Below are 13,907 nucleotides of genomic sequence, written 5' to 3' on the forward strand. Positions count from 1 at the left end.
GCTGCACCACGTGCGGCGGGACAGCGGAGGCTCACGAGAGCCAGGTAGACCTGGATGCAGATTGCAATCCGCTCGGCAGAGACCTCTGGTCGCCTCCGCGGACCGGACGAGCCGCTCGGGGCCGGGTAGACCGTGTGCAGTCCGGACTCCGCTGCGGAGCGACCGGGTCGGTTGTCTGTGGTTCGTTCGTTCAATTCGTCCGCACGCCGGGCTCGCCCCGAGCCTCTCTCCCGGCGGGAGGGCAGCTCGCTGGCGGACAGACGGTCGCTCGAAGGCGGGGGGGAGAGAGGAAGGTGAAAGATGGAAAGATGAGTGAGCGACTACAGGCGTGAGGACGAACGCGTCCATCCTCGCACACCCGCAGCCCCGGTGCGGCCCGGCCCGGCACCTCCAAAGAAAAAAGAAGAAAGAAATGGAAAGAATGCGCGTGGCGGGCTGGGGGTGGGTCCGCGGTCGGCTCGGGGGGTGCGGGGACCGGTCGAGCCATCGGGTCTAGCCCACCGGAGGGAAGAAAAAACACATGGGGGTGGGGAAAGCAAAACCGAGGACGGGGGGGAGAAGGAGTGGGGATAGAGATGGGGGAGGGGGCGGGGGGGAGATGAATAGGTTAAGAAAAAAAAATAGGGCGGGAAAGACAAAGGAACCGAGGCCGACCGGGCGGGGCGGATCCGGGCGGTGGGGTGGGGGTGCCGCCGACCCTCACGTCTCGCCACCGTTCGGCCGAGCCATCGGTTCCGGGCTCCCGGGAGGTGGGTGGTGGGAGGAGGACGGGTGCGAACTGTGATAAAAGAACGGAAAGTCTCCCCAGAGCCTTCTCTTCTCCAGGCTCAACAAGCCCAAACCGCTCAGTCTCTCTCCAAAGGAGGCGTTCCCGATGCTGGCCTTTCAAGTCATGTTGCTGATGTCCAAGTTATGCCGTCATGTGCCAATCGATGGGCTCAACAGGAGTCTCTTTTCATTCCTTGCAGTGTATTCCTCCGGTCCCCTTCTGTTCCCTTCCCTTCCATCATCCTTTGTTTTTTCCATCATCTTCTGTTCCCTTTGTCCTTCCCTTCCCTTCCCTTCCCTTCCCTTCCCTTCCCTTCCCTTCCCTTCCCTTCCCTTCCCTTCCCTTCCCTTCCCTTCCCTTCCCTTCCCTTCCCTTCCCTTCCCTTCCCTTCCCTTCCCTTCCCTTCCCTTCCCTTCCCTTCCCTTCCCTTCCCTTCCCTTCCCTTCCCTTCCCCCATCTCCCCCCTGTCCCATTCCCTTCCCTGGCACAAGAACTTGTCACGTATCACACAGGCTGAATTCAGCTCAGCAGAGGCTGGGTGCTGGGCGCAAGAGAATTCTGTCACAGCATTTCTGTTGCAGGGAGGGAGCTATGGGGATACGAGGGGACACATCAATTCTTCTGCACAGGAAGTGTGCACGGCCAGCAGAGATGGCTGCCGTCCTGGGAATCCGCTCTTGGAGAGCATGGGCCTACCGGGCCTTGGGAGCAGCTCTTGTTGCCACCCAAACTCCTCTCTCAAAGCACGGCTCCATCACATTAGTTGATGGCAACAGACACGACACCAGCAGACCGACTGGAAATAAGGCCAATTTATTTTTATTGGGAGTACTGCGTCCAGGGCTGGGGCCCCAGTACAAGAAAGACGCAGAGCTTTGGATCGAATCCAGAGGAGGGCCACTAAGATGATCAGAGGGCTGGAGCACCTCTCCTATTGAGAAAGGTGGAGGGAACTGGGCTTGCTTAGTTTGGTGAGGAGAAGGCTCCGGGGAGACCTCATTGTGGCCAATTCTTGAAGGGAGGATATAAAGTGGAGGGGGAACGGCCGTTGACGAGGCTGGATAGTGACAGGACAAGGGGGAATGGTTTTAAACTGTGGAAGGGGGGGCAGAATTTGGTTAGATGTTAGCAGTTCTTCCCGCGGAGGGTGGTGACGTGCTGGAACAGCTTGCCGAGAGGTGGGGGATGCCCCATCCCTGGAGGCGTTCTAGGCCAGGCTGGATATGGCTCTGGGCAGCCCGGTCTGGTGGTCGGCGACCCCGCACATAGCAGGTGGGTTGAAACTAGACGACCTTCAATGCCCTTTTCAACCTAGGCCATTCAATGAGTCTTTGATTCTACGATCTTCCATTCACAGGTGGAAATCTGGACAGCTTCCCAGCCCCCTTGCCAAGAGCTCCACCGCGGTCACCACCGTTGGCTGCACCTTCCCCTCTGGAGCGACGCGAGCATCGAGCACTACGGAGGTGAAAAGAACAGCGCACGGAGCGTTACGGGCTGAGCGCAGGCAAGTAGTGCAGGCTGGGCTCCAGCCCGGCTCTCAGGATCTGCTGCCTGTGGAGCTCACCAGGGGAGCTGCCGCTTCAGCTCCAGCTTCTGCCGGTTTCTTTCCGCTGTGCTGGCAAAAGCCTCTTGCTGATGGAGGTGCGGCTCCAACCTTTGGAGCACCTGAGCCACTCGTGGGGAAAGGAGGCTGCAGCAGGAGGAGAAAGTCATCCCTTGGGCTCTGCTGAGCCCCCCTGCCTCTCCCCTCACCCAGCCCAGCATCCCCGTGCTGCCGCGTGTCCCCACCCTTGCACCCCGCCAGAGTTTTTGGCCGGGCCGTGCCTGTCCCCGAGCTGCAGGGTCACAGCTGCCCGAGTGCCTCAGGCAGCCAGCAGAGCCCGCACACACTTACTCAGCATGCAGTGCCAGCTTGGTCGCTGTTCCCATTTTACTTCCCGGCAGAGGATCCACATCCTTCCTCCACCTCCTCTCCACTTGCTGTCCCCTGGGCTGGGCTGGAGGATGCGGAGCACGCATGCTCTGCCTGGCCATCAGCTGCCAAAGAGGAGACGCTGTCAGCAAAGTGGCTGGGAGCACGGGGCTGTTTCTCAGAAGCCCTCTGTCAAGGGCCCTGCAGCAGGCCTCGGCAAGCAGGAGACTTGGCCCTGCCAGCCCACGGCTGCCCGCCGCCCTTCCCTTCTCCCTGCAGGGCTCTCCCTGAGAGGTGCCAAGCTCTCCTCCCAGGGAGGAGCAGGCCAGCCCCTGCCATGCTGCACGGCGCCTGTCCCACTCCCCACCCCCTCAGTCCTGCTGAGCTCGCAGCCTGGCTCAGAGGATGGCGGCTGTTGCCAGCAGGCTCGATCCCTGACAGTACCTGGGGTGGACGCTGGTCCGCCCCTACGCTCCAGCCTTCCCACACTGCCCTTTCTGCCCGTGCTTGCTCTACTTGCTGCTGGTGCATGGGCCACGTGCGGTCTACTTCTTTCCACAATGCAGACACTTCCCGGAGCTCCTGCAGAGACACAGCAGCATACAGGATCAGCCTCAGCCCCTGGGACTTTCCTTCAGCTCCACGCTCCTGCTCCTCGCCTCTGGCAGCCGGTCAGCACTGTTTTGTCCCTGAAAGACCAGGGGCCCTAAAGGCAGGACGGGATCCGCAACTTGTAGCAAACGTGGCTCAGAGGTCGTATTCCACTCTCATGGCCCCTGCTCAAAATCAGAGTGCTGTGGCAGGTGGCAGGCCAGGAGGCGAGAAAAGATAGGGAAGGTGTGCAGCACCCTCCATCTACTGAAGAGGAGCTGAAGGAGCGGGTAGAAATGTGAAATGATGGCACCCCAAGGGCTGTGCTCCAGGTCACTGCACACACAGAGGCTTTTGCTTCCCTCCCTGTGGAAGCACTCAAGGCCAGGCTGGGTCAGGCTTAGAGCAACCTGGTCTAGAGACAGGTGTCCCTGCCTACAGCAGGGGATTGGAACTAGGTGGTCTGAGTGGCCCCTTCCAACCCAAACTTCTCTATGATTCTACCATTCTGTCATTTGTGCAGTCTCAAGCAGCACAGTCCCCGTAGCAAGGCAGGGCCGGTACCTGCAGCACCCTCTTAGACTCCTCTGTGGCAGGGAGTGCAGTGCTGGTCTGGGCAGGAGTAGATGCTTCCTTCTGTCCCGCTTTCTTCGTCCTGCGGGAGCTGCCTGCACATGGCGGGAGCGTGCTGCAAACAGACACAAGAGGAGTCTGCAGGAGCCCAGGGCACCTCGGTCTCCCCCCGTGCTCCCACAGCTGTAAAGATGGGCTCCGGTGCAGTGCGGAGAGACCCCTGAAGGGAGAAGAGCTTCTGCCATCAATGGGGATCAGCATTCAGCTCCCCCAGGGATCGGGGGCCAGGGTGGAACATGAAGCTGGTGTGTCTGCCTCGAGCAATTGTGCCGCGTGCTTGCCATCCCTGGAGAGAACGGCTCCCACTGGGACACGTGTGTCAGGAGCCTTTCTGGGTGCTGAGAGCTGGCAGCTCCAAAGGGGAGGCTACTCCTACACGAGCACACGCATCTCCTTCTTCTTTTCACCCAAGGCTCTCACCTGGCAGAAGGCTCCTTCGCCACGTCTTTCTGCCTTGAGCTTGGCTTGCGCTGCAGCAGCATGGAGGGGGGAAGTGTCTTCCGCCTCTGCAGCAGCCTGCCGGCAGAGCCCCCTGGAACCAAGACAGAAAGAAGTTCTTCAGAGCAGCCCAACGGACACAGCACGTGAACCTGGATCCAGCCACCCGGCACGGGACAGGGCCCACCTCCCTACAGCTGGGACCCGTTCCCTCACCTCTACTCATCTTCCGCTCTACTGCAGTTTTCTTTCCGCGGCAACCTCTGCTCTGCTCTTTTCCACAGTGAGCTGAAACCTGGAAACAAAGAGTGACAACCCTTGAAGAAGGATGACCTCCTACCCATGCAGCTGTTGGCGGTATTTATCTATGTGCTATGCAAAGCGTGGCATCCTTTTCCTTCCTGGCCACGCCAAACCAGCACACGTAGCCCAAATTCCTCTGCACGTGCAGTCCATTCTCTCTGATGAGAATCGGGACAGCTTGGGCACCAGTAACACAACCATGATTCCCAGGAGCCAGACTTTCCAGGATTTCTACCCGACTGGATGCCGAGCACGGAGACCCAGCAGGGCACGTCTCAGAGGAGGAGGTGGGAAATAAGCCTGTCTCCTGGCCAGCTAAGTGCTGCAGAGGAAATGCGCTCACCTCGGGAACACCCGGATCCCATGGGCGGTGGTCTCTGGCCCGAAGTCAGCAGAATCTTCTGTCCAAAATCTCTGCAAAGGGACACAGACCTGCTGGAGGCTTGCCAAGGCCATTTTTTCATGGCTCTTCTTGACAGGAAGCAAGCCTGGCTCCCATGCCAAGAGAAAGCTGCTCTCCACCAAAGCCTCTTCCGTGAACATCAGAGCTTTGTTCTGCTCTGAAGGAGCAGGATGGCCAAATAGAGAGGCTGTGCAAGAGCACTGCCAGGCTTTCTGCAGGGGCAGAGATCCAGGAAATCTCTTTGCCAGTGGAGAAAGCCGTGGGGACAAGCATTGGACTGGCCTGCCACATCCAGGCTGGCCAGCAGTGATCTGATGGCGCACCCTCAAAACCTCCTCAACTTACAGTGCGGAACAGAGAAAGGACGGTGGCATTGCTTTCCAGCGTTGCAATGCAGCTGCAGAAGAACCTCATGAGGAGGAAGTCGTCTTGGCACGTCATAACACCGATGTTCTTAAAGACAAATGAGACGGGCTCCCTGTTCCTCAGGAGGTGACAGTATAAGAGCACGCTCTCTCGCACGCAGCGCAGCACCACGTTCAGCGGGACGCCGGAGGCTCGCGAGAGCTGCCGGTAGTTGAGCGACTCAATCTTGACATCGTCTGCAAGGAGAAGGCACAGCCTCACTGCCACAGCAAGCCACATTCCCATGCAACATGATCGTGACCAAATCCCATAGAAAAGGTCTTTCGGAGAAACAGCTCTTGAGCTGTGGTTCCTTCGGGATGAACTCACGCTGTACCCCGAGCTTTGCAGACAATTCTCTGCTGCTCCCGGCCATTTCCAGAGAGCAGGGATAACACACCCAGCCAGACGTGGGACAGGAAGGGGAAGGTGGCTGCTGCCTTCTCACCAGGGATGATGTCATTGGGTGACTGGAGGTCCTGCAGCCACAGCACCCCGATGTCCAGCTGGAAGACAGGCCTTAGCACCGAAACTGCCTCTTCTTTGCTGTGGAATTGCTCTCGGACCCCAGCAAAGACCCCGAGCCCCGGAACCAGGACTCCCTGCACGGGGAAAAGACAGAAAGGCTGACGAGTGTGTACTTTAGGGGCGGCAAAAGCCACAAACATCAAGAGCATGGGGTCACTGCTCTCCGCCCTCCCCACTCCTGATGGACAGCAGGGTGAGATGGGGCTCTCTGGAAAGCTTTGGAAAAATCTGTGATCCCTGCAAGACAGTCACCTTCGCATAGTATTTCCCAACATCCTTTGGCTAGAGAAGAGCCCGGGCATTTACAGCACAGGGCTTAAGCCTGGGACTTATTCCCAAGGACATCCTTGGCATAGGGCCAGAAAAAATCCCCCACCCATTTCTCCCTTGGCTCTCCCCGTTCTGATCACAGGGCAGAGCAAAGCCCCTGCGTGTGCCGAACGTTTGCTCAGGGCAGCTCTGGCCTTGGGTTTCCCTCCCAGTTGGCCAACAGGCTGCTCTGGGCACCCGGCTTGGGCTCAGAGTGCTGCTCAGTGTGGTGCTCAGGGAGGGACTGCTCTGTGAGGCCCACACTCTTGGCGGGACTGAACCTCTCTCCCGGGCAAGGGCCACCAGCATACCAGCCCACCTTGTCCAGCTTCATCTGTTCCAGGATGTAATCAGACACGGCATCCCAGACCGCCACAATCTCTGCAAAGGAAAGAAAAGACATGTCATGCTCCAGGACAGCCTCTTCACAACTGCTTGGCAAGCTCCTCACACAGACAGTGATCGATACAGGCACATGCACACACCCCAGAAAAGCACCGCCATGGCTAGCGGAGCTGGGCTTTGCTCTGATTTCAGCCTTATTCAGGGCCCCGAGGGGAAACGGGGACATAGGAAACCTGTGGGACACAGGATGCCTTTCCTCCCAGAGCAGGAACCTACGGAAACACCTGTAGGTGTGTTCTCCCAGGGAAACCTGGTCTTGGACTGCCCTATCACAGGGGACTGAGCATGCCTAAAGGAACCTGGGGGCTCTGGGCAGCTCTACTATTGGGACCTGGCTGCCACGTGGTCCCCAGAAGAGCTGGACCCTTGGGCAGGGCTCTTGCAGCAGCCCCCAGCCATGCCCAGCCAAGCACAGAGAGCAGGAGCTGAGGCTTTGGACAGCTAACAGCCCCGTGCGATGCCTTGGGAAGGGAGTCCGGAAAGCCTTACCTTTGGTAGAGAGTTCCAGCAGCGTTGGGAACGTGTAGACCAGCTCCGAGCTGAGGCTCACAGTCCAGCAGCCTTCCATGTCGCTGGCCGACAGCCCTCAGCTCAGAACTAAGGATGCCCTCCACAAACAAGGCTCCTCAACCAACCAACAATTCTCCGCAAAGTGCCCCTGCTCCTCCACGTGTCAACAAAGGTCACCCAGTGCAGCCTTGCTGCCCCTGAGCCAACTCCTGACCGCAGAAGGACAGAGCCCCTGAGCAGTGCTGCAGCAGCGCCCAGGCCTTGCAGGGAAGTGCTGGCACTGATGCTGCCCTGTGGAAGATCTCCTTGTGATGCAGCGCATCGCACTGTGACATCAGCCCGGGTCACCTGGAGCTCTGTTGGGTCACTGGCATGGAGAGGAGATCTCCTCTTCCAGGAGGAGTTCCAGTTAACTTACTGAATTCTGTTATGAAAGAACGCAAGCCTAACTTTAATGGCTTAGTAAGAGAAGTTGTTTCACGTCTGCTTAATAAACAAAAACCTGTGCGTTCACAGGCACACACACACCTCACGAGGTTGAAATATCATTATTGACAGTCACCGTGGTTTACTCGGCAAATGGCACGAGAACTTGCCACGTGTCATACAGGCTGAAGCTGGTGAGCTGCTGGCGACGCACAACGATGATGACACTGCATCACGGCTGTGCCACGCTGATGTCACATGTGGTCTCCTCTGGTGGTGGCACAGAGTTCACCACCGTGTGTGTCCCCGTCCTCGTGGCAGACAATGATGGGCACCAGAGGGCTCCAGTGTCACTGAGTCCGGCTGTAGGCAGGCCTGGAGGGGTGACAAAGGACAGCAAGAGGCTCAGAGACAGCACGGTGACAACGCGGGGCCACCAGTGCCTACCTCTGTGTGGTGATCACAGCACAGGGAATAATGTCATCCAAGGGATGGTGACACACGAGTGATGGCGACACCGGATGACGGTAACAACAGTGACAGCCAGGGATGGGGACACTGCATCACGGCTGTTCCACATCGAGGTCACCCTGTGTCACGGTGTTACCTGAAGACAGTGACACTCGATGACACCCAATGGCATCCAGTGAAGGTGATACCCAACGATGGTGACACCACCAACCCCATGTCACACCCCACGTGTCCCCCAACTGTCCCCAGCCCCCCTCCCTGTACCCCTCCTCGTCACCTCTTCAATGAGGATGGCACCGCGCTGCAGTTGTGCCACCATGGCAGGGGGGACAGCTTGGGACAGTCATGGACAGCCAGGGTGACAGCGACACCAGGCTCCAGGAGCTGTAGGACGCTGATGGGGCTCTCGAGGTAGACGGGTTGGTACGGCCCCAGATTCCATGGTTACAGTGACAGTGTGGACTTCGGGACAGGCGGTTGTCCCGGTGCTGGCATCCGATGCTGGGACCGGGGGGGGGGCAGACAGGTGGACCCTGGGGGTCAAAACGGGGGAGGCACAGAGGGGAGGGGTGGGCACCTTCGGCCCACGGAGCCGAGCGCGTTCCACCGCCGCCTTCTCCTCTCCCTCCCTCCCTCCGCCGCTCGGGCGCGTAGCGCTTCCCCACGCCGCTCTTCCTTCCCTCCACCCCCTGCCGCTCCTCCCTTTTCTCCCCCCGGCCCCCTCCGGGCCCCGTCCTCCCTCCCCACCGGCTCCGCTCCCTCCCCCGGCTCCCGGGGGTCTAGCCGAGCTGCCCTCCCCCTTCACCGCCCCTACCCGGCACCGCGCCCCTTTCCCCGGGCCGTGCCGGGGATTACGCGCAAATCGCCTCGGCCTTAACCCTGTTTGCGGCCGCTCGGGCTGTCGGGGAGCTCCCGGGGTGTGCGGACGGCCCTTCACGCCGCCTCTCCGTTGCCCCGGACCGGACCGGACCGGCGACCCCCGGCCCTCATCGAGCGACCTTCGAGCTCGGCGCCCCCTAGACTCGCAGGAGGGGCCCGAGGGGGTGAGAGCATAAAGGGCAGCCCTACTGAGCAGCCCCTTGCCCCCGCTGGGGGATCTGGGCTCAGCAGCTGGTCCCGCGTATAGGGCGAGCACTGCGATGTAGTCCTTCGAGGCATGGGTCGGGACGCGATCCGTGGCTGGGACGTGGGCTGGGACATGGGCCCTGCGTTAAATGCAGAGCAGAGATGGACACCGTGTGCATCCGTTCATGGGGGCACCACGCCTTAAGGAGCAGCACATTTCTCTGCCCTCCACCAAGCCTTTTATTGACACACTGAGTGTTTACTTGGAGGCTTCTCAGTTTACGAGTTACCAGCATACCCTTGAACCAGCATACCAGCCAACGTCTCATGGCTCTTCAAGTGGAGCTCATGTCTCCTACAAACTCAACCCTTTCACTGATTGTTTTTTTCCTCTTGCTGTACAATAGCAGGGTATGTGAAAGAGCAGAATTTCAGAGGAGATAGGAAACAAAGCTCCATCACCACGTGAAGCCACGCTGTTCTTTTCTCCAGCATTGCTGTGTTGCTTTCGTTCCAGCCTGCCCTTTTGAGTTCACAGCTGCCAGGTTTGATCACAGAAAGTAATCACTGGGTTGTCTACTTGGTAAGTGCAAACATCAGGAAAGCAGTTGGAATTCACAAGAATAGAAGAAAGGAAATTGCATTGCTAATATTTAAAGATATAGTCATTTTCTTTGTGGTTTTAGGCTTTCATACAGAGCATTGGGATACTGCAAACTGAGGGTAGTTTGCAAGAAGTAGCAATTTTTGCCTCTCCTGCCCTCCCTCTCAGTAAAAAGGTGAAGTACCTTCTGTATTTTACTAAGCCTACTAAGTTAAAGTGGTGCACCACTAACTCAAGCCCAAAGAAGTGCTGCAGTGGTATAGCTCATCGGGAGACTGAAACTGCTGCAGCTCTTCCAGCAATAGAAAAAAAGAACTATTTTTGTTGACCGTGAGTTTATGAGTGGTCTGTTGTTGAATTGCTTTTGTTGAAGGGTTGTAACCTCAGAAGGGAGCAAGCCAGATGACTGACAGCAGGTTACTTTTTTGATGATGGTGAGAAATTGCATGTGGTTGTCCGAGGATGTTTGGTCTCCTTCCCTTTACCCCCAGGTGAGAGATACTGCTAAGGAATACCATCCTACAAAAGCCTGTAGACTAAGAATTGGTGTCAGAGTCATATTAGCTCCCCTACTTACCACGTGATGCACTGGATAATCACACGACTGCTGTTCTGTATCCTTTGACATCATCCAGCCTCTGTAGCCATGGCCATGCTTTGTGGCAGAAGTGGTCTGGTATTAAATATTTGTCATCCTTGCACCCTGCTGAACCACAAAAGCCAAAAACAAGAAACAAGACTCTTATTTAAGCTACTTCTTCAGCTCCAGCCCTATACATATTCTACTACCTTAAAGTTCAAACCGGTTCTTGGTGTCCCTTTTGCCCCATTTTTTATTTCATATGCCTTAAATCTTACAGCTGTGACTAGATAGATAGACAATTTTGTTCACCTCATTTCATCCCCTGGAGTTCAAAACTTAGTTTCCATTAGTGGAAAGCTAGTATAGGCCCCTGAAGACTACAACAACCTACTTAAGCTTAAGGTATGTTTCAAGGTCGTGTTGGATAAGGAGGAAAGAAATCAGCTCCTACTAGCTAATGAAAACTGCAATGTCATTTCAGATCAGGCCTGCCAGTTTGGGCTCCGAGATGCCAAATTTGTTTTTTCACTTCTTTTTGTTCAGGGGATAGATTCAAACCTGCTGACAAGCCTGCCCTTAGTGATTTCCCCTCATGTGAGCTTTGCTCACCCTATCTGAGAGCCCCATTTTACAGAGACCAAGGTCTGTGCACTGCTTGACAGAACTAACTGAAAATCACAGGCCAAGTACTCCTCTAAAAAAATGTAATTCTGTCAAAGCAGACATGGAATTTGAGGACAGGTGTCAAAACCACAGGATTATTTATTTATTTGTTTGTTTATTTTTAGGGGCATGCTGCTGTGTTTGCAGAGGGGCAAGAGAACTGAAGGCAAGGGAACTTAAGTTGAGGAGGTGCTGCCCACTAAAATAAACCATGGCACCTGTCCCCTGAAGGAAGGGGGTGGTGGTCTGGGAGGAAACCTTCCAGAGGTCTACGGTTGAACCAGATGATATTCATGGCCTTTTCCTACCTTAACGATTCTGTGAGTCCATAATTCAGAGAGCAATCTTCACAGCTGGCCTGGGAGCAGGAAGTGAGCATATAGCTGGTCTGCCAAACTGCATCAAAACATCTCCATGAGGGGAGATGGAGTTTGTTTCATTTCATCCTGGTTTTTTGACTTCGTTCCAAGTTGTGTTTTTGTGTGTTGTTTTTATTTTCTTTTCCTTCAAGTTTTTCCACTTAGTCTAGACGTTTGGGTTTGAATTTCTCAGTAGTCCGCTGTATACGCTGCGTTCAAAGATGTCTCATATCCTTCTGTCTCTTCTGTTCCCTGCCCTTAATGACTCAGTGAGAACTGGATCAACAGAGTGAATGCTTCATTATTGACTTTTTTTTTTTTTTTTAAACATGAAACGCATTGAAAATAGTAACACATGCCTGCCTTCTCTAAGCAAAATATTTTGGCTGTGTTGGACACGCTGAAACATACAGATTTTGAATTCAATGCAAATGTTTTGTTTAGACATTGACAATAAAACCCTCATCTCTTGAAGTACTTCCATTCTTCATGGAAAACAAACAAACAAACAAAACAACAAAAAAGCCTTTCCATTGAAGAACTTGCCATTTTCTTTCCCTAAATTGAGGCAGGAAGACCTTAAAACAATGATTTTTCTTCATATTTTTTTTTTCCAGCATTGCCTTCAGCATGTACCATATAAAGAATATATGCTAATGTTCATCAACTGATGCTAGCATCAAATTTCCTTCTTTTCTTGGCACATAATACGCACGCCTACTTTGAGTAAATTCTTCAAGGAAATGTTGCTCATTCTCCTCATAGTAGATATGCCAGTTGGATTCTTTTCTGTTAAGTAATTTTGGATGACATCCAAAGGTAAGGTTTGATCAACGGGGTAACTGGGTAGTTCCTGCCAGACAGATAGGTGGTAACAACCCACAGGAAATGGATTACAAGCAGAGAAAAAAGCACTTAGTTTTCAACCCTTCAGATAGAGCCAAAGTAACACAATGGGTTAAGGAACACATTTAAAACTAAAGGTATGTTTTATTATTGGCCAAATCCTGATACCTGTCTTGAAGCCCGCTCCTTTCTCTTTGTGAGGGCATTCAGACAAAATGCTGTAGAAGTTCTGGATTTCTCCCACTTCACAGTGTCTGTTGCTTGGGAATATTTCGTGCAAGGAACCTGAAAAAATGCTTTCGCCCACACTTTCTTCACAGACTTTTTCCACCTTGTGCTTTTTCTTGTCGTTATTATTCCTCTTGTTACTGTAATTGCTGCTTCTGTATGTATCTGTACAAGACAGGATGCTTTTAAACAGTTCCCCACTGTTTTCAGTGTCACAAGGTGGAAGTTATTAATGCAGCTGGCAGGAATGTGTCTGTTGCCTTAGGGAAGGGCTGCAGGAAGCAAGAAATTGCAGTGAGAAGAAAGCCCTGCCCTCAGAAAAGAATTTTAGTGAAGGACCAGCAGAGGTATGGAGGGACAACCCACCTGCCACTTCATTGCCTTCTTCTTGTTTTACTTCCCCTTCTCAGTATTTTTTCCTCAGATGTTAGCATCTCCTACTTTCTCTGTTGTTCTACTGACTTGATTCGGAGATATCTAGCAGGAGGTTGATGTGTTTCTCATTCAGTATTGTCAGGGCATTAGGAAAAGTATTAACAGCAGGTTGTGTGTTTATGGCCTCAAGTTGTGCCAGGAAGATTCAGATTGGACATTAGGAAAAATTTCTTCTTCAAAGGTGTGGTTAGATGCTGAAATGGGCTGCCCAAAGAGATGGTGGAGTCACCTTCCCAGGAGGTGTTCAGAAAACATTTAGATGTCGTACTGAGGGACATGGTTTAGTGGGGAAATATTGGTGGTAGGTGGATGGTTGGACTGGATGATCTTGAAGGTCTTTTCCAACCTTGGTGATTTGATGATTTGATGATGATGAAGAGGACTACAGTGATCAGAATGGGGGAACTGAAAGGGGGAAAAAGGGGAGGGGAGGCGCAACCCCGGGGGTCACACAGAGCGACGGGGGAGGTTGTGGGCGACCAGTGGCGGGGGGAGGGGAGGAGGGCAGTGAAATACACGGGGCGGGGGAGGCGGGGAGACACAGGGCAGCTGCCCCCGCCGAGCGGAAGCCCCGAGCGCCACAGAGACCCCGCGGGGCCAACGCAGAGCGGCACGTGGCCCCCAGCCCCCTTAACCCCGGCCCCGCCCCGGTGCCCCCCCCGAACACCCACCTGTAGAAGCTGAGGCGGCGCTCGGAGCCCCGGGGTGCGCCGCCCCACTTCCGCACGGCCGCCTCCTCCTCGGGTCGCGGGGCTGGTGACGTCACCCAGCGGGGACGGCGCGGCGCACGCGCTGAGGCGCTGTCGCCACGGGGACGCCATCACGCATGCGCTGTCGCCGGGGGGGCGGCTTTACGCGCTGCAATGAGGGAGGGCGCGCCGTCTCCACGGCATCAGATGGAAAACGGCGCTTGGAGACTGCAGCTGCGGGGTAGCAGCTCAGCACAGCGCTGCCGATGACTGGAGCCGAGCGAGAAGCGGACTCCGCTGGGCCGGACTCCGTGCCGGGCTCGAACGCG

General features: G+C 55.2%; 2 protein-coding genes across 3 annotated transcripts; both read right to left on the reverse strand.

The window, feature by feature from the left end:
• Positions 1-1,572: 1,572 nt before the first annotated feature.
• Positions 1,573-4,630, reverse strand: LOC149916213 (uncharacterized). Of its 2 annotated transcripts, XM_090148557.1 has the most exons (7): positions 4,563-4,630; positions 4,329-4,440; positions 3,840-3,963; positions 3,129-3,266; positions 2,667-2,809; positions 2,337-2,462; positions 1,573-2,227 (listed from the first exon to the last, which is right to left on the reverse strand). In XM_090148557.1, exons 1-7 carry the CDS (start codon positions 4,570-4,572, stop codon positions 2,107-2,109), a joined length of 774 nt encoding a protein of 257 aa, XP_090004683.1. In that variant the 5' UTR covers positions 4,573-4,630; the 3' UTR covers positions 1,573-2,106. The 2 variants fall into 2 exon arrangements, with proteins under 2 accessions (XP_090004683.1, XP_090004682.1); XM_090148556.1 differs by lacking the exon at positions 4,563-4,630 and having other exon boundaries at positions 3,840-4,350.
• LOC149916214 (coiled-coil domain-containing protein 81-like) lies at positions 4,569-13,294 on the reverse strand. The gene is made up of 10 exons (XM_090148558.1): positions 11,330-13,294; positions 10,353-10,481; positions 8,384-8,639; positions 7,738-8,242; positions 7,189-7,654; positions 6,614-6,675; positions 5,906-6,059; positions 5,398-5,654; positions 4,993-5,063; positions 4,569-4,641 (listed from the first exon to the last, which is right to left on the reverse strand). The coding sequence occupies exons 5-10, from the start codon at positions 7,265-7,267 to the stop codon at positions 4,581-4,583; spliced, it is 684 nt and encodes a 227-aa protein (XP_090004684.1). The 5' UTR covers positions 7,268-7,654; positions 7,738-8,242; positions 8,384-8,639; positions 10,353-10,481; positions 11,330-13,294; the 3' UTR covers positions 4,569-4,580.
• Positions 13,295-13,907: the final 613 nt, after the last annotated feature.

Source organism: Phasianus colchicus, chromosome 12, assembly GCF_987193195.1.
Source record: "Phasianus colchicus chromosome 12, bPhaCol1.hap1.1, whole genome shotgun sequence".
NCBI lineage: Eukaryota > Metazoa > Chordata > Aves > Galliformes > Phasianidae > Phasianus > Phasianus colchicus.